Source organism: Sardina pilchardus, chromosome 9, assembly GCF_963854185.1.
Source record: "Sardina pilchardus chromosome 9, fSarPil1.1, whole genome shotgun sequence".
Lineage (NCBI taxonomy): Eukaryota > Metazoa > Chordata > Actinopteri > Clupeiformes > Clupeidae > Sardina > Sardina pilchardus.
Genome location: NC_085002.1, coordinates 31536352 through 31555853, shown reverse-complemented (window position 1 = coordinate 31555853; position 19502 = coordinate 31536352). Strand labels below are relative to the sequence as shown.

At 43.0% G+C, this 19502-nt stretch overlaps 1 protein-coding gene across 1 annotated transcript; it reads right to left on the bottom strand.

Moving 5' to 3' along the window:
* Positions 1–3116: 3116 nt before the first annotated feature.
* Positions 3117–19129, bottom strand: slc6a11b (solute carrier family 6 member 11b). The gene is made up of 16 exons (XM_062544741.1): positions 18774–19129; positions 18431–18512; positions 17892–18125; positions 17057–17191; positions 16527–16667; positions 16164–16245; positions 15012–15144; positions 11552–11686; positions 9091–9194; positions 8732–8856; positions 8060–8172; positions 7547–7684; positions 6437–6539; positions 6040–6140; positions 5675–5845; positions 3117–4784 (listed from the first exon to the last, which is right to left on the bottom strand). Exons 3-16 carry the CDS (start codon positions 18109–18111, stop codon positions 4650–4652), a joined length of 1836 nt encoding a protein of 611 aa, XP_062400725.1. The 5' UTR covers positions 18112–18125; positions 18431–18512; positions 18774–19129; the 3' UTR covers positions 3117–4649.
* Positions 19130–19502: the final 373 nt, after the last annotated feature.

Genomic DNA, 19502 nt, shown 5'->3' with positions numbered 1-19502 from the left:
TGGATGGTGAGCACAAGCCTGAGGGGTCTTGTGCTTTTGACCCATGAACTACTGCAGAAGGGGAGGGAGGTTAGTGACCAAGTCATCCAGACATCTCCATCCCCCATCCAAGGAACCCTGGAAATACACAACATAGTCAGCCAGAGGAATAGGCTCCCATTCAATTATTTATGTGACATTGTTTGTGACATGGAGTGCAAGGTTCAGTTTATTACATAATAGGTTTCATTGATCATTTTAGGTGGAATATTGAAATGAAAATTCACCTTTAGAACCATCCATCCAAGGTAATAGGGCATTGATCATCGTCCAGATTTGCAATTTACTGAAATGATTTAATGTAGGCCTTTAGTGCAACCATAAACATATTAGGCTATTATTATATAGTCTCATATATTACGCATATAAGATTACTAGAGTGTCAACAAATATTTTAGTTTTGATAGACCAAGAGAGAAAGGCTTAAAAGTAACATAAATACAAAAACAGCCGTATACAAATTAGCGTAAGGACAAAGGAACAATAAAAATAGTAGGCCTACAGCCACCTAAATTTGGGGAGTCTATCGGTGTCTAGAGTGTCTCTGTTTCTATAGCAACCTAAAGCCGGATTCCAAATAGTGCTTGGTGGAGTGTCTTTGAAATTCACTTGGCCATAATTTCACGGCACTGAACAGAGAGGGGCGTTCCTGAAACCTTTTTAATGTAAAATGAAATACTTAAAATGTCAGCGGAAAATAGCGGCGCATACGTCTCTTTGATGTAGCCACTTCAGGCAGTTGAAGTGTGCCAGGACTGAGGGGATGGAAAGGTAGTTTTTGAGTGTGCTGCCCTCTGCTGATGGGTTGTGTGCACTAGTGCTTAGCCATGCCCCACTGGGCACTCTCATTTAGCCCCCACATATGATGCCATTTAGACGTACACAATATGTAGGTTTTACTGAAGAATTTGTTTAGTATGAGTGTGTTCAATGTACCACATGTATTGTCCCTACAAGCCACAGCCACTCAATATTGGATAGAGGAAAGTATAACTCCTCATCCCAGAGAATGTGGATTTAACCAGGAAGAGTCAAGAATGCTGAATCCATTCCCCCCTCCTGGCTGCTGAAAAGCAGTGCATTGCTGGCAGAGGAGATTGCTTTCATCCCTTCTCTCTTTCTGTCATCCTTTCTTTCCTTTTCTCTGGTGGGGGAGTGGTGTCCTCATACCAAAGCTGACCTGGTTTCTGAGGCAAGTGTGTGTTTGGGGGGGGGGGGGGGGGGGGGTCATCTCAATGAGGGCTTGGAGATTAAAAAAGACTGATATCTCGTCTGTGTTGCCCTGATGTACTGATTAAGAATGCAAATTTTACGCACACAGCTATTGTGGAAATGTTTGGTTCCAAAATCAGTTCACACCCAGCCCCATTGTAGGAGGCAGAGAGGCTGAGATGTGTACTGTAGGGACAGGCAATGAGTGAATGAGTCTAGAGGGGCAACAGGATTCCATAATAGTGAAATGTGAATAATCATCTCATAATCAAATCTAGCTTTTCAACAAAAAAAACAGAGCCCTTCTGGGACTCCTGCCTGAATAATGAGAACAAAAGGAGGCTGTGGTATCACTCTGTTGATGAAAGGGGAACATAAATAAATGGCTGCTCAGTAAACAGCCTGTGGTGGATTTCTGATGGTTTGTGAATATCATGTTAAGACCTTGAAGATCATCCCAGCATTTTGGTATACAGCTTGGTTACATGTAATGTCATATGAAGCACTTATTCAGGAAAAAACTTTGAATATGTAAAGGAGAGACACAGCATTGCAGCACGCATGTGAGACAGTGAAGCATTTTCGACGCAATGATTTTGTCCTTCCTCTTACTCCTCCCTGCCTTCCTGCAGGAGTTGCTATGGTATTAATAATGCCAATCATGTTGAAATAACCTCTCGTCCATAAATAGCTCATTATTAGCCAAGTCCTCTCAGTGAGACGGCATTTTACCCCTTGCTCTCTCCTTCACTCACTCTCCCTCCCGCACTCTCTCTCCCCTCTTTCCCCCCAATCACCTCATTCTTTTCACCCTTGCTATCTCTCTCTTTTCTCTCTCTCTCTCTCTTGCTCTCTCACTCTCTCTCTCTTGCTCTCTCTCTCTCTCTCTCTCTCTCCCTGGTCTTTTCTTGGCTCAGGGGCAATCACACTCAACAGCAATCAGTGTGTGTGAGTTCATCCTGGTTTGACAATGCCCCCACCCAACCTGTCTCTCAGTATGCCCTGCTTATCAGCTCTGCAAGCTGTCATTGGTATTCCATTAGAGTTGGCTGCTCTGTTAAAGGCAGCACTGTGCCTTTCTGCTGATTTCACTGCCAAGGAATTATCAGTGCCGTTACTCTGCAAAAACCTCACACCCATCTCAGGTATCTTTGCACATGCACACTGCACCACTGCCCCCCCAAATGCAAACCTTAGCATCAGCCAGGTATCCTTTGATAAGCCATACAGCATTTACAAAGCCTCTCACAGAAAGGTGAGCAGCTATGCATTTGATCAAGGGAAGGTTAGATTTACGTTAAGTATTGTGTTAAGTAATTCAAGTGTTTTGTTTCATCGCTTGCTATTTCCCACTGATGACGTGTTTTCAGCTGAGAAAAATGGCGAAAGTCTGTTTTGGCCTGTTGGCAGCTGTGTTTGTTTGCCTTGCAGTGTCCTCTGTGACACGCAGCAAACAGCAGTGCCATTGAGGGCTTGCAGGCATGACTTGCTCCGTGTAAAGTGCCACAACAGTACTGTAGGTCTGGACTCTGGACTATTGGCAGTTTGATGCCGATTTCTGAATGGTATGCTGTACCAATTTCACATCAGTCTGTTAGCAATGCCTTGTCCTGTGGAGGTGGTGAGGCTGACCACACGTGATGTAGCTAATCTGACCGCAGGCCAGAGTGCTGAAGCTGAAACACTCACTCACACACACACACACTCACAGAAAACTGTGAGATCAGATGCACACTCACTGTAGTGGCCCATGCCTCATGACATAAGGTGAACCGTGAGAGATAAAGGGGGAATGGAGCCCAATGGCAACACTGAATTATACACCCATCAAGTATTTCAATTCAATGAAAAATACTGGACAGACATTTTTTCTTTCAAATTTATTTTCAAAAATGGGTAAGCAGACAATTCTCATGTAAAGTGAATACCAAATTCATTGTAAACAGTACATACAACATATGCATCCTACCTCTAAAAACTCCATAAGAACATGTTGTACAACATATCAAAAATCTTTCATGAAAGATCTTTTCAGTTCCAAAGAATAATATGCATAAAACTAACAGAATGTAAAATATACACCATTCTTAATTGTTAACAATCTATTAAATGCACATTTGTCTACTTGCACAAACGTTCATGAAGATGTGGTGACAAAGCAGACCATTCCAAAGAAAGCATGCATGAAAAGCGAGAGTCCCAGTAGCTTCCCAATCACAGCTCTGCCCTGAAGCCTCTGCCATCCTCTAACCACTGGCTTTGGAATCACAGATGACAACGCAAATGGAGCTCCAAAAGGAAAGATGGCAAACTGAACTGAACCTGTAATTAAGCAGTGATTGCATCCGTGCCTCTCCTCTTCTACTAGACGACTTGATTTAGAAAAGTGATTTGCAGACGTGCGTGCGTGCTGAGAGCGATGACAGGCTGCCGAGACCAGCTCAGCCACTGACAATGTAGAAACTGTTTCGCAATTATTCATCCATCTACTGCCCCATCATCTTCCCCAGCAAGACAGCTCAGCTATACTATACAATACCACAGAACTGACACAGGCCTCTACTGAAGCTATTTCTCAGGAGCGTGAGACAATGTGATGTCCCCTCTCAGGTCCTCCTCCTCGTGCGCCTGATGATGATGATGAGCTGGCCCAGCCCAGGGAGGTGGCCTGGGTCCTGCGCTGGGCAGCGGGCAGCAGTGTGCCATGGCAGTGTCATGACCGGGGCAGTGCGGGGGGAGAGGACACGAGGGGGCTACAAAAGCAGGCTTGGCAGCAAAGAAAACGAGGAAGCCATGAAGCGCTTCCCTTTAGCAGCACCCCACTTCTATTCATCATGGCCGCTCCACCGCAGCATGCAGCGCCACGTCTTGGAGGAGAGACCGTGCCACGCTCGCCCCGCGAGCCACAGCTGCACTACGGCAGGGGATAGCTAGTTCCGCTAGTTGAAAGATTCACTACGAAAAATTCCCCACCAACATACATGGTGCTGTTTGGAATGGTTTGATGACTCAAATCTCATTAGGCAGCTATCTAAAGCATACAGTACAGCACATGGCTAAGAAGTGAAAGGTTTTACAGCATATTTGACATTGGTGTCTTTCTAAACATATAGTAAGCTTGCTAGTATCACATATTATTGACAAAAATACAATTATAGTTTTTATCAGCCTACATATCTCTTCAATGTCAAATACAATACATATTTATTAACTCAATTCATGATGTTATATATGAAATGAATGTGTTAATGAAGTTTGTGCAAAAGAAGCGTGATGTGGGATATAAGGTAATCACACAGTAAATACTTCCTCTCACACACACATACATTTATGTCTCATTAAATCTTTTGTTCACATTGGTGGTGGTGGTGGCAAAATTGGCTTGTGTCAGTGGCCTCTCAGAAGTGGGTCTCCTTCTCTGTGATGGTGGAGATCTTGGATTTGGCATCACAGTCATTGACAGCATAGGGGGCTTTGACTGGCCGTCCTCTCATGATCAGAGATGGACTCGGAGTGGTCAGCTTCTTAATGCGCTGGGGACATGAGAGGGAACACTCATTTAGAACCTTTGGCACACCAAAACAGCAGGTCCGTTTCTTAACACAATTCTCAAAATGACTAAATCTCTAAATCATTGCAATCATTTCCAACCAACAGACAACTACTAACATTTTAAAAGAACCAATGGAAATCTATTGGATTATTTTTAGAACCCCCTCTTAGAACAAAAATGAAGTGCAGCAACACATTCTGATTTAAACAAGAGAATGATACTTGTGACGTGTGATGTGTGAATGTGTGAATGTGAGGTGATTGATGTGGTAGCAATCATGCTTTAAAAAGATATTATAATCTGTCCGAAGTTTAGCCTCTTTCAATGAATGACATGAGGTCATCTTGGGAAAAATTACATTATTCGCCATTGATTGAAGCACACACACACACACACACACACACACACACACACACACACACACACACACACACACACACACACACACACACAAATGTGACGTCTGGATAGTGCTGTTGTATCCCAGCATCTTGGCAGCCATGCTGCTTCACCTTTATCTCTAACTGTCATAGCGCCGCTATGAGAGATGGCCTGTTCTTCCAAGGCAATTTAGAGAGTGGCGCGGCTCTGACAGCTACCGTCCAGTGCCATCACACACTGCTTAATGCCTTGAGAAATGCTGTCAGGGGTGCATCACATGGGAATGGAGGAGGGCACGGCACACAAATATTTACAAAAACACATCTCACCAAAACCACTCGCCGTGGAGACCTAGTGACCATTTTTCTAAACGCAACTGAAAGATAAGCCAAGGGTGAATGGCTATGAATGAACCGGATTTTAAAAACAAGCAAATAAATGATTGGATAAAGTGCAGAAAATAAGGCAGGAACACTGTGACTGTCTCACCTCTGAGAAAGTGCCTTCTGTCTTCCAAATCTTGATGATCATGCCCAGGGGGATGCAGATCATGGAGGAGAGAGCCATCATCCAACCAATGGCATAGCCCCAGTTGGGATATGTGTACACATTGTTGTACTTCAATGGCTTGTACTTAATCAGGAAGAACAGGAAAATCGCCTGTTTGACAGAAGACAAGAGAAGAGAAGAGAAAGGGAGAGAGAGAGAGAGAGATTTTGAACATGTGAATAATGCATTTGAAACATGCATGTACTGTACAGTATGTATGAATTATCGTACATGTGGTTAATATAAAATGTATAGATATCCTTTTGCAGAGTAATATACACGCAGGAAAATATACACAAACTCACAGCACATATTCCAGGAGTAAGGATCTTCCAACACCACTTGATGAGAAACAGTGGTTTGTATCCAATCATATCTTCAATATTCGTGTAAAATCTGTCACTTCCTGAGATAAAAAAAATAAATCTACCATTAGCCATTCCACTGATACAACTGATTTGGAATAAATAACATGCATACATGACATCAAACACTATAGAACATATATGCTTGAAATGCCAGGTCTGTCTTGTGCCATTATGTACCTCAGACTTACCACCAGCAGGGGGCATTATAATAACAATAATACTGTATGTGCTTGCTATTGTAGGACAAAGGTCAACATGAATCTCATTCTCACAAAATCAAGGTGCACATGGTTTGCAAAGCTATACATTTGTAACAGAGCGAGACGAAGCTTACCGTAAATCCATCCAATGCAGATGGCCTCAAAGATGGCCACAAATAGCAGACACATCCCACTGGCCGCGTACGAGTCAAACAACTGGAACACATACATGCCACCCTAACAGAGCACGACAGCAATGGGGTCAGCACACAGGGCCATGCTCATGAGACAATGCACCAGTAATAAAGCACCAGTGTCCTCTCATGTCACAGTGGACATCAGATCACACACACAGTCAACAGACATGCATATAGACTAGCATGTCCTGCTTACAGAGATCAAATAGAACATGGACAGGGAAATCAAGTCAGAACACAATGTGGGGACATGGACATGGATACAGGGTAGGGCTCGTATCAGAGGACGCAGGGATTACGTAAGGAGAGCAGAAGCTGAGTGTGCGCCAACACGCTAGGTGGCATGGGCTCAAGCTCTCACTGTCTTCCTGCTACGGCTAGTGTTCCCTTTCTCTGTGCCAGCCAGCTTGCCATAGTAACAGCCCTGCTCAGTGAAAAGGCAGAGGCCTGATATTTCCGCTTGGCACAGAGGCGTCGATTCCACGGACAACTACACGTGAGGCCTGGTGGTGGAAGGCCACACTGTGGGAGTGTTCACCTGACTGAACTTCAGAGCAACTGAAAGCCTTCTCTGGTTCTGTGATGCATATTTGTACTCCTCACTGCCTGAGCTCTGTGAGTTTAGAGCATCCACTCTAGAGTACATAATACAGAAGCAAGTGCAACATCCCTCTGCTCCCATTAGATGGAATGTCAGCTTCAGACAGGATGAGAGGCAAAACAAAGACTGACTTCAAATGGTGGGTAAATGAGTCTCAGTTTTGACTTGATTGGCAGCTAATGTCCACATGTATGGCAACACTACTATCTTCCACTTGGCACACATCAGCAGGCCTGCAGCACGTACAGTATGATCACCATGCAGTGCATTCAAGTGTGGCTAGTTTTATGATAGGACAAGGAAATGGTACAGCAGCAAGCCGGAAATGTCTCCACTGTTGTGAGTTTTGAGGACTATGCATCTCTAGAAGCATGCAGAGCATTTAGAACTACTGTATGCAGCAGGGCAGGAGCATGCATGCTTCAGTCAAAGTCCTACAGCAATACCTCTGTGAGCATAATCAATCCAACCAGGAAGGATACGATGGACATGCCCAAGATCAGCAGCTCTCGTCGGTAGCCCACTCGGAAGGTCTTGGGGTACATGTCCACCACAGCTGTCACCAAGCTCTCCACACATACAAACTGGACAAAAGAAACAGTATGAACACAAGAGTGTATTAGTTGTGTTGGTCAGCCCTGGAAAATGTGTGTGTCAATTTGCACAAAATAATGTGGTAACGATATACAGTAAAAACAATTAATAATGCAAACTAATCCCTATATATGGCCATCAAGTAAGCTCACAAATAACATATTGTGAGAAAAGCTGCAGCAAAACTGGCATTTGTGCAACATCAGGCATGATAACGGACCTAGTGTCATTCTCCTCCAAGTGTAGAGTATGCCTGGGACCTGATTGGTTGGAGGGAAATCAACTTGACTGACTGTACTCAATTTGAAAATCAATTGAAAGCAGTTAGACTATGTGTCAGTCCATTAACTAGCACACTGTATCACCTGACTGTCCAGGCCCAGGAAGATGAGCATCATGAAGAAGAGGCAAGCCCACAGGGGAGACAGGGGCATCATAGTCACCGCCTTGGGATAGGCAATGAACGCCAGTCCAGGCCCTGAGAGATGCACAAGCAGGTTGACATATCTGTTCATTTGTCAATCACTCACTCCAAGGACACTGATATAAGATGCACAAGGACACTGGCAAATATCACTCCATCAAAATGATAAATGCTCAGTACCCAAAATATGTTTATATAACCTGTGAATAACCTAAAATGTAGGGGAAAAAAGAAGAGTGATTTTATTTTTCTACAGTAATACTCCATCTTGAACGGTAAGATTAATAGGCAACAGTACCAAATAACAGTTGTTTTGAAACAATGGCACTAACACATTAGTGAGCAAAAAGCTCAGAGAGAGAGAGAAAGGCATGAAGGTGAGTAGGATCAAATCCCCTGAACTGAAGCCCCATCTGCTTGAGGCACTGCCATTTCCTGTCCCTCGGCAACAACGCCTGAGGAGACTCCATTCTGCTCTGCCAGTATAAATCATTCAGTTTGAGTTTGAATAAGTCATATTGTAAGAGAGCCTCTGAACCATCTATGCCATTATGTAAAATGCTATTACATTCCATCATAGCACAATCTGGAGCTGATGAGAAGTGGCACTCACCCGATTCAGCGACTGCTTCGATTGGCACGCCCTGCTCATAGGCCATGAAGCCAAGCACAGAGAAGATGGCAAAGCCAGCGATGAAGCTTGTGCCACTGTTCAGACAGCATAGCATGAGACAATCCCTATTGCAAAGAGATCAGAGACTTGTAAATCCTAACAATGATGTTTTGGGAATTTATGAATTGACGCCACTTCCTCACAAATATCAGTGTCCAACATGTACGGACATTCCCAGTGGTATCGCCTGGATCATCATCTTTTAAAAGCAAATCTGATCTACAGCTTGTGTACACAGTAGAAGCAGCTGGTTGTTTGAGCTGGGGTTCGTTTTAAAAGGTGCTGTGAGACAAAGGTACCTGTAGCAGTTGTTGTGGTAGGGATTGTAGCTGCCAAGGGCAGTTAAGCAGCCAAGACAAATTGCATAAGAGAAGAAAATTTGAGTCCCTGCATCAACCCATACCTGAAAAACAAAACCAAGCACAAGGCCATGTTAACAATATGTCTGTTCAGTAACAAGTGAATCTTTTGTCCAGCAAGGAGATAGCCACATGCCAGAACACTGTAACACAGGATGTCAGGTTGACATATTGGCCTTAACTTAAGGGCACTACAAGCCAGCCCCTCACTATGTGTCTTTGGCCGAGGCAGTGTGGATTTGTCCAGATAGGATGGCCTCAGTTTAACCCTAGCCCCATTATATTGGTTACATAATGGCACCTTGTCTGGGCTCCACTTGTTCTGCTTGTCCATCAGTAGCACTAGAACAAAGTGGTTCATTAAAAGCCTGCTAGCATTCCGTGGGCACTAGTAGGCCAACTCCAGTGACCAGTGCCGGACCGTAATCAGTAGTAGTACTGAATATTAAGTCACTTTTGGAAAAGAGGCTCTGATATATTGCACGCATTGGGGTGTTTTTCCACACACACACACACACACACACACACACACACACACACACACACCTGGCCTTTGAAGGGCACAGGACAAGACACACGTCTGTTTCACTTCTTCAGAGCCCAAATGTACAAATATATCTACTTTGTGCACATATTACACAGACCCTGAACAACAAGCTGCATTTTCAGGGAAGTGTGCTGTCATTCACAATGTATCACAATGTGCTGTCATTCACAACGTATCACAATGTTTGCTACACTATAATTTCACCATGTTTGTGCGGACAGGATTTAATGTTACACTCAAATATTTAATTCAATTCCGTTTCAGCACTAAATGGATTTTTCGCTGGCTGGTGAAATTTATTGCATCCCATACAAGCTTCAGATTTTGATACTGATATTGATTCAGACAATATCAAGTGCAGCGTTAGTTCAGGTAGGTCAAAATAGTCTGTCTACTGCTTAGATCCTCAACTGATCCACCTCAGCCTACAAGTCATCCTCACCCACCTGAAGTAAAGCTGTCCATTTAAGCCTCAATCATCGAAATTCACAAACCGAAGACTGACATGGCCATTATTTTAGGAGTTTATCCTTAATTGGCAAGTTAAAAGATACTTAAGATGCTTTCAGGCCAAGGCCATGAAAGTGTAATGCATTATCAACATTATCCTGCAATGTTTTTCCTGAGAGACTGTTAGGCTTGTAGTAAAACACCAACAACCACTTTGAAAATGGCCCCCCATCACCATTGAGCCACTAATCTTATCGAGGAAGAAAACAATTGACAACTTGCAGTATTCTCCTCCCCCAGAGTGTTACCAGGGAAACCCTGCTGCCCTCCCAAACACAGCCTAGTGTCCCTCCAAGAACATCTTTTCTATGGGGATGTTCATTTATGCCCTCTGCACACAGCCACTACCGGTGCTTTTTTTCCTGTCTGTAGAGTATCTCCCAGTTCAAGTTGATTGAATTGTTCATGGAAAATGGGTAAGAAAAATAACTACTCTTTCTCAGAACATCTCTCGTAAAGTAATGCTTCACTGTGATGATCTTAATTATAATCTCAGATGAAGAGAGACCTTACCATGTGGAAAAACATTAGTGAATAGCCTGGACTTTAACCGCAACTACACTCACTACAATCACAGCACAATTTTCACACAGAAAAGGGCTTATTTGTGAATTGTGGCTAAACAGTGAAAATGTACACAGAAGTGCAAGGAAAACATCAGTGATATAGAGCTGCTGTTCTGGCCGAGAGTCAGCTTGTGAGAGCAATGTTTAATTAGCCTTCAAAGAACAACCACACATGTTCACTCTGCGTGCCACCATCCCTCTCTGCATGCCACAGGCTCTTAATGACAATACACATGCATGGCATTATGCTATGGACACTGCTTGTGCAATGCATCCTCAGTTGTGAACACACAAGCCTGACATACTGTAGGCACAGGTTGCCATCGCAGTACACAGAGTAATTATTTGGCCTTAGTGAATCTAAGAATTTGGCAAGATCTGGCTGAAATTAACATTCATAGAAACTAAATGTATCAAAGCAAAAAATGTACAGTCCCCTTACACATAAACTGTCTGCATACTGTCTGTATCCGTACTTCTTTCAAAATAAATAATATTATTGGACATAATACAATATCCACCAAATCCATGGCACGATCAAACACAAAGTAGTGGCAATATCAGTATTGTTGCCTAGCGACCTCAGGGGTCTCCAACCAAGAGATCAGGTAAATGAAGGCAGATAAATATACTGAACTTCAGACGTTAGACAATGACTTCCTCTTGTATTACTATACACTAATCTCATGACGGGTGCAGTACACAATTTCTTCTTTACATGACACCTACGTTGCAAGGGGAAAGGAGTAAAATGATGAGGCCATGTTGGTGGGCCTACCTGTGGGTCAGACAGGCGTGAGATGTCTGGGTAGAGGTAGAACTTAATCCCATTGGCCGCTCCAGGGAGGGTGACTCCTCTGATGAGCAGGATCAGCAGCATGACGTATGGGAACGTTGCAGTCACATACACCACCTAGAAAATGGAGAGTTCATGTCTTTTGAGGATTGAATTAAAGTCACCATGGGATATATCATTCAAAGCATGAGATGCTAACAGCTTGGCTGAGGAAGGGCTTGGGTCAAGCCCTGGGCCAAAACCTCATGTATTATAATGTAGCAATGGGGGCAATAACTGGACTTCCCTTTTTTATGCTAACAACAGAAACATTGCATATGCTGCTCAAAGTATGGCATGCTAACAATAGCGCATAGTAACAATAGAATGACTTATGAGGCTTCTTCTGAACTGCAAATGGTAGGCTACTACAATATACAGGTCTATAATGGGTAAGGAAAACATGGAAATACTAATAGGCCTATTGAAAGAAATGTCTTAGATATATTAATCAAAACATGCCCTTACAAGACTTTTAATCATTAAGGAAAACGAGGAACAATGTGCACTCAGACTAAATGACCAAAAACACACTAAAAATGTGGGTGTATGGATCACATAGATGTTACATTCAAAGCTTAAATGTTTCTGGGGCCTCATGATCTGCTGCTTTCTTCTGCTGATTTTACTGCAGGCCCCTTTTACCAAACATTATTCCTTTCTTCTCTTTAAACGGAGCCCGAAGACTATGGGCCATGTTTAAGGACTTCACAATGGTGGTGCAGGGAGATCTAAGCTCTTGAGAAGAACGGAAGGGGTTAAGGAATGTTCAGTGATGGTGCCAAGCAACCAGGTTCTTTTCTGAAAGCCTAATTGAGTGCAGAATGAAAGATGAGGGAAGGAAGGAAGAGACTGAGGCCTAATCCAACATATTTGGTGCCGAAGAACATTCAACACAACATACTGTACTGTATGTCCAACAACATACACAGGTACACACACACACACACACACACACACACACACACACACACACACACACATTAACAACACACAAGTAGCTTTCCCCTACTATTTCCACAGAATGTTACTGTACAGTATGTGGAGATGCTAGACTACATAGTAAGTCCACTAACACGTTTGAACTGCCTCAGTCCTCACACCATTAGGAGTGTTGGCTCTGGCACTTCTAGCAATTTTGCAGGAGACTATTCATGATTCCTTAGAAATCTGCTCAAGATTTCGAAGCTCTTTTAGTGACAGGAACAAAACCACCATTGGGGGCGGCCCTAGGTCCCTCTACCCTGGCACCCACTCAAGACCAAGCAAAGACAAGACAGGGTTTGGACACAAAAGCTTTCTGCCCAGTTTCCCTTCAGAAGGAGCCCAACAGAGTTGTGTTGGCAGTGTGGGAAAATTTAGGGTAAAGCAACTTCCAATTATACATGTCTATTATTTGGCTTGGGTCATTCTACTGTATTTTGAACAACATCTATGCCCACAGGAAACAAAGATGCTTTCTTGATTCATTAACAAATATTTGGAGTCCATCTTAACTGATTAAAAAAGCTATAAAGTACATTTCATAAAAGTCTCAAAACAATGCTATTTTACATTTGACGAGTGACATTCTTAATAACTTTTCAACTGGCCAAATAAATGTAATTGTATTGTTGCTGCATTTACAGTAAACTATGGCTCCACGTGTTTGTGTGGTTGGGTTTACTGTTTAAATGAATGGACTCATACTATCCTGCCCTGCGAACAGACACTGACTCTCTCTTAGCTCTTCATGGGTGAACAACTAAGCCCCCCAAAAATGTACAGATCAACCCAATGCCATAAATCTTGTGCGGGCTTATGTGAGAATCACTTGCAAACAAGCACACAAAAGCCCCGAAGCAAACAGCTTAGCCACTGCCCCTGAATGCTCAGATCTGTATAGTGTCCCCAACACAAAAAAGAAGTGGGCAAAAAGAAAGTCTCCCCTGTTGTCGTAATTCCTCACAGAAGGGAAAGAGGCAAGCGAAGGGGAGCTCTCTGCATGCTGCTCATGAACGCTCTACTTTCCCCCAGTGAATACAGAAATCAATCTTGGACTGGCTGCTAAAGCCTTGCCATGCAGGAGTATTCTTTCCTGTTACTTCATGTCCAAACAAAAGACACTTCAGGAGATATAGGCATTGCTGCTGAGGCTCTTTTTTTCCTGGACCTGTACAATGTCAGCCCATTTATTTTTCTTCACACATCCCTCTTCTTTTCTCTCGCCTTTCTTTCTGGCTCATTGAATCTGTTAGACTTTCTTAAAGGCTGCTAAGAGAATAGCATCCAGAGGAAGGCTAGTGACTGAGTTTTCGGCGGCTTGGCAAAGGAATGGAGAGTTCTCTGATGTGGTGCATTCTAGGTACAAGGCAAAGGTAGAGGAAGGCCAGTCTTGGCCTTTGTGCTCCAGAGACAGGAATAAAGCCTGGTGTTTTCAAGGGGAAAGGTTTGTCCCTGTGGGGTGTTTAAGTTTACCACTGTTCCATTGGGTTCAATTTGCTGTCCACGGTAATCTCTATTGGCTCCCGTTTTTTTCCTGGTTTTGTTTGTCCACACAGACTCTACAACTTGTTCAAAAACTGCTTTGAATTATTCCAGTCAAGACAAGTCTAGTCAAGCAGCCACCGTGGTCTCTAAGCTTCCGAATGGCCAACACCAGCTGTTGATTATGTCTTTATATCCATTAAGATGTGCAGGAAATCAGCCAGCGGATACCCTCTAGCATGGTGTAGAAAACGGGCAGGGATTTTAAATCCTCCATGACCAAATGTTCAAACTCAGGAGCTGTAAATGAACACTGGAGCTCAGCAGAAGAGCTCACTCGCACACAACTGCAACAATACATCAGCACAACTCCAGTATTAAAGAGGACATTGCTGTTAATGATTTTGTCTAAATTGTAGGGATGCAAATAATTACTTTCATAATTGATTAATCTGTTAATTATTTTCTTGATTAATGAATTAGTTGTTTAGTCTATAGCATTTCTCAAAGCCAAAGATGACTCACAAATACATAATGTCTTTATGCAAAATAAACGGATTGATTTAGCTATTAATTTAATAGTAGACATCTAATTGATTGATGGATTAATTGTTGCAGCAGTACTAAATAGCCAATTCAAAATAGGAAGAAACTGTAATGTCCACTCTTATGTGTCAGTGAAGTGCTCACTCACTCTACATTCACAATGTTCATTAAGATATACTTGCAGACATATTACTGTAAAGTAGCTGATATTTGTTGTTGCTGCCGGTTGCTACTGATACTGATACTTATACACTCTTTCAATATTTCTGCTTCAGAATTCTGATTTGTGAAATATGGAATGGCATGCTCTTTATGTCATTTAATCCCAAAACCATCAACAATATGTTCTTTAAATGACCACTGTGCTGTTACAAATAGCACCTATGGTTACCTTGCCAGTGGATTTGGGCCCCTTCCATATGCAGAAGTAGCAAATGATCCACGCCACTAGCAGACAAAGGGCAAGCTCCCAGCGCAACTTCCCCATGTGCTCAATTCCACTGGAGATTTTGAGCACACGCCGCCTGAGGGAATTAAATACATGCTGTGTTGGTGACATGAGAAGAACATACGAAGAACACGCACAGGTTCCACATCAAAGTACAGGCCTATCAAAGACATGGCATGACACTATGGCAAGTGACAGTTATAAGGCTTTGCATCATAAGAGTAAATGAGCAAGTAATCTCTGGCAATTCAAGGTAACAATGTCAAGTAAGGTAAGTGCATGATAAGTACATTGCTTTGGATCCGGTACGATATAGCATTCATCATTTTTGACATGTTCTTGGAAATCCTCCACAGGCTGGCCAGGAGCCATGTGGAGCCAACCTATTCCATTCACTTGTCTCAACCGGGACAGCTCAGACCCTTCCCACTGCTGGGGCTGCCCCATTAAGAGTGCGCCAGTCTGGGGGCAGTGCACGCAGCCTGCCCGCTATGGCCATGCTGCTTCCTCTCTGTCCACCACTGGCAGCTGGACAGGAATTCTGTGCTCAAAAACAATGCAACCAGCGCCAAATTTGTGTCCATACCATTTCTAGCTGTGCAAGTGGCCTTTTGATGCTTGTTGACAACAGACATGAGCATGAATTACAAATGATCAGAGAGGAAGGTTAAACATTTCTGCTGAAGAACCAGCAGCAGTGTGAGGCAGAACATGACGACCATGCCAGAGCTCATGCCAACCCTGGCACAGGCCTTCTGTTACTTCTGCCATCCTCACGTCTGATGAGAAGACAGCCTTAGGTAAGGAGAACACACACACCCCAATCCCACATGAAGATAAGTTACAAAATCAGCTTCAGTTCCATGTCCCACTACAAGCTTTTTGAGTGAAACAAAACCTCTGGCCCCACAGATACATCATGTGTGATGAGAAAGGGATCATTTGGAAGACTTGCCAACGAATCTTGGCATTAGCATGTCATTCCTGAACGCCACAATTAAATGTTCCTAGCAAAAAACATTGTTGCAGCTCAGACTCAATTTGTTACACCACCAGTTGCAATCAGTCTGTTTTTGAGGGTTAATAAATACTCACTCCCAAAACTCAATAACTGGAGTGGTGGCATGAGGATGGGAGAAGTTGTGAACACTCAAGTTCCGATGGTCCACACAGTTTTCTGTAGAATAAATTCAAGAAACCTGTTAAAGTAGGCATTTTGTAACATATTAAAAACTCAGATGTTGCCAATGAATTACTTAGTATTATCTATCTGATAGTCATGCAACCACAGGTACGAATCAATAAATCTTAGCAGGCCCGTAATGAATTTCCAGCTTTATGACTTATTGATTAGACTTCAGTGCCAGTCCCACTCAGGAGCCCCACAGTGCAAGAGCAAGTGGAGCTGCAGGAGATGTGCCACATACTGTACTGTATGCCACTCATAATGACTCTCACCTGTGTTCCACTCGTGGCCACACGATGCCCAGGGCAGCTCTGTGGTGAAGCAGTTAAACAGGTAGAAGATCGCCCAGGCCAAGATGACAATATAATACACATTGAGATGAGCCTCTATGACTTGAGTTGCATATCCAATTCCTGTAAAAATGATAAACATTCCAAGTCAATACACCTACTGGTTTTGCTTTTGTTTTCCAAGCATAACAACATTATTCTCCTTTCATTAGCGGTATAAAACATTTAGGGCTGAACGTGAGCAATTTAGGTGAAATATCAATTGTGATTTTACTGATATATATTTGAGATACAATTAGAAATGACTCTGAAATATTACTTTTTGAGTATGACCTGCACTTACTTGTTGATATCTATTGTGCTGCCTCAGTAGCAAAATACTATCATACAGTCAGTTGTGAGCTGCACAATTAATTGGCCTTCCTGATTTGCAATTTTGACTAAAAATTGATTCATTTTCAGCCCTAAAGCAACTACAACAGGACTTGCAAACACTGTAACTGTGACAATACCCTCAAACAGTGGACAGACTTTTCGCCAACACGTGATCCCTCCTTCACTAGTGAACTGGCCCAGGGCTGTCTCGAGGAAGAACACCGGGATCCCACAGCACACAAAGAATATGACATAGGGCACAAAGAAAGCACCTGAAGGGGAAAGATGCAGATGCATGAGCATACAAGGTCATCATCAATGTAGATGACAGCTGACAGCTGTTCAAAATCCCCCCAAAAGACACTCACCATGCCCCATAGATAACTAGTGACTAAAGAATCTATAAGAGTTTGTACTGGGTGGCAGGTATAAAGTCAACATTACCTTACCTATGGAGCGGTTATTCCCCACATCATAACACATTTCAAATATGAATGGCTTAACATGAACATAAATTAAAAACACCATAAATAGGCAACTACTACTACTACTACTACTACTACTATTACTACTACTACTACTACTAATAATAATAATAATAATAACAAAAATCAACATGACTTTGTCTTGCCTGCATAAGATGATGTACAAATGATGTGCAGTTTATCAATCAAATTATGAGTAAAGTTTGAATTATTATGACTGTCTAATTTCAGTGCAGTTAACAGAAAGGTTGCTAAATAGCCAGTTATGCTTTAAATGGGAAAGTCCAGGATAGGTAAATTCATTCAAAGAACAGTCACATCATATGTCTTAACCGTATATTTTCATCATAGTCAGTTTGTTGCATGGATCCAAAGTAGTATTCAGTGCATGGATGGATCCAACGAAGAAAGAAGGAACCAGAACGATACCTACAAAGAGTAGGCTATGATTGACTTAAACTAAAGTTAGATCAATGAATAGTCTTACCTCCTCCATTTTTGTAACACAGATATGGGAACCTCCATACGTTTCCAAGTCCAATAATCTCTCCAGCGACAGACAGCACAAACTCAATCTTGTTGTTCCAGTGTCCCCTCTCGTTCACTCTTTGGTCATTGCTGCGCGCCAAGGCGGCACTCGAAGCCTCTGCATCCATGGCATCATCTGGTTTTCCATTTATAATGGGACTAGTCTTTTCGGCTGTCATGACGTTAGAACAGCCTGAAAAAAATCGAGTAGAGTTCATGTGTCACATGCCAATACAGGGTGAAATTCAAATAACTTCTGAGTTGGTGATCTTCACCAAACACGCATGTGGAACATCACTCAGTCAGAGCCCAGCGACATGAGATGCCATGGGCAAAACAGTGAAGTGCATCTTGTAACCTCATGTCATTAAACAGTGTGACAGGGATCCCAAGTAAATTGTCAGACCTCAGATAAAGTTAAGATTAACATAGACTTTTCCCACGCCAGGGAGGATGACAGCAGAACTTGACAAGATGAAGACGTATCAGTCTACTCACCAATATAGGATGTACAGTAAAACTCCTTGGCTCACGCGATGACCACCCGCTATTGGCTTCACAAGACAACGGAGAGTTAAGCCTGACCCGGGGCGAGATAAGAAAGAAGGGAGGGAGAAAAGAGAAAAGGATTCAAGCTCCGTACTGGATGCTGGCGCTTTGTTTGTGGCTCAGTATATAAAGGAGGGTCCCAGTTGTGGCGATGAGATCTGATAACCGGGTGAGGGATAACTTGCAACTGCCGAGACTCTGTCGCCGCGAAGTGATCTCAACCGCCTCTCATTGGAAATGAGCCATGTGGCAACTACACACACACATCCAGCATCATATCGCGGTAACTTACCATTCACCTCCAGACGTGGGGAACGAAGTCACCAGGAGAGGAGTCGACAAGCCAGCAACCATGCAAGCAACTTTCTTCGAACCTCAAAAGTTATTCAAGCGGTTGGCTTGAGGACATATTTAATGTTCAGAAGTGTAAATTCAAGACACAAGTCAACAGAGTGTAGTTTTTTTTTTTTTTTTTTTAAGTTCAGATGGCTGTGAATTAAGGATGCAAAATCACCGTGTTGCCTGCACTATGGAAGTCTAACGTCTATAAGGCATACATTTGCAGAGATGTAACAGGTGGTCCTAGAGTGTGTGTGAAAAATAGTGAGTAAACATGGTCCCCATCTCTGACTGCCCTGTGTGTGACAGTGTAGTGGTGTGGTGTAGCCTATTAGAGGGTTGCATGGAACAGGGTGGGTGAGCTCAGGTGAGCTCCTTTTATGGGCAGCAGTTGGGCTACAGAGGGATTGGCTTTTGGAGTAGTGATGAAGTCCAAGCCTCTGAGAGAGATAGAAAGATCTGTTTTCATTGACAGTGTTGCTCTGTAAAATTCCCACAGACCATTTTGTGTCCTCATATACCAGCCGCAGTGAAAAAGCAGCTTCACGCTAACTGCTCAACAAATGTTTTCTTGAAACAGCTTAATGAGTTTTTTGGAGTTGTTCACACTAGATTGGCTCATTTCTTTGCTAAGTGAAACGGCTGTATGGCAGGGAGCTCCCTGCACCCCCAGCAGATCCAA

Coding starts and splice junctions, on each gene's coding strand:
- slc6a11b (XM_062544741.1), bottom strand. CDS start 18,111: ATGACAGCCGAAAAGACTAGTCCCATTATAAATGGAAAACCAGATGAT. Junction 16,668..17,056: donor AGTCTGTCCACTGTTTGAGG/GTATTGTCACAG, acceptor TCATTTTTACAG/GAATTGGATATGCAACTCAA. Junction 15,145..16,163: donor CCAGTTATTGAGTTTTGGGA/GTGAGTATTTAT, acceptor TAATTCCCTCAG/GCGGCGTGTGCTCAAAATCT.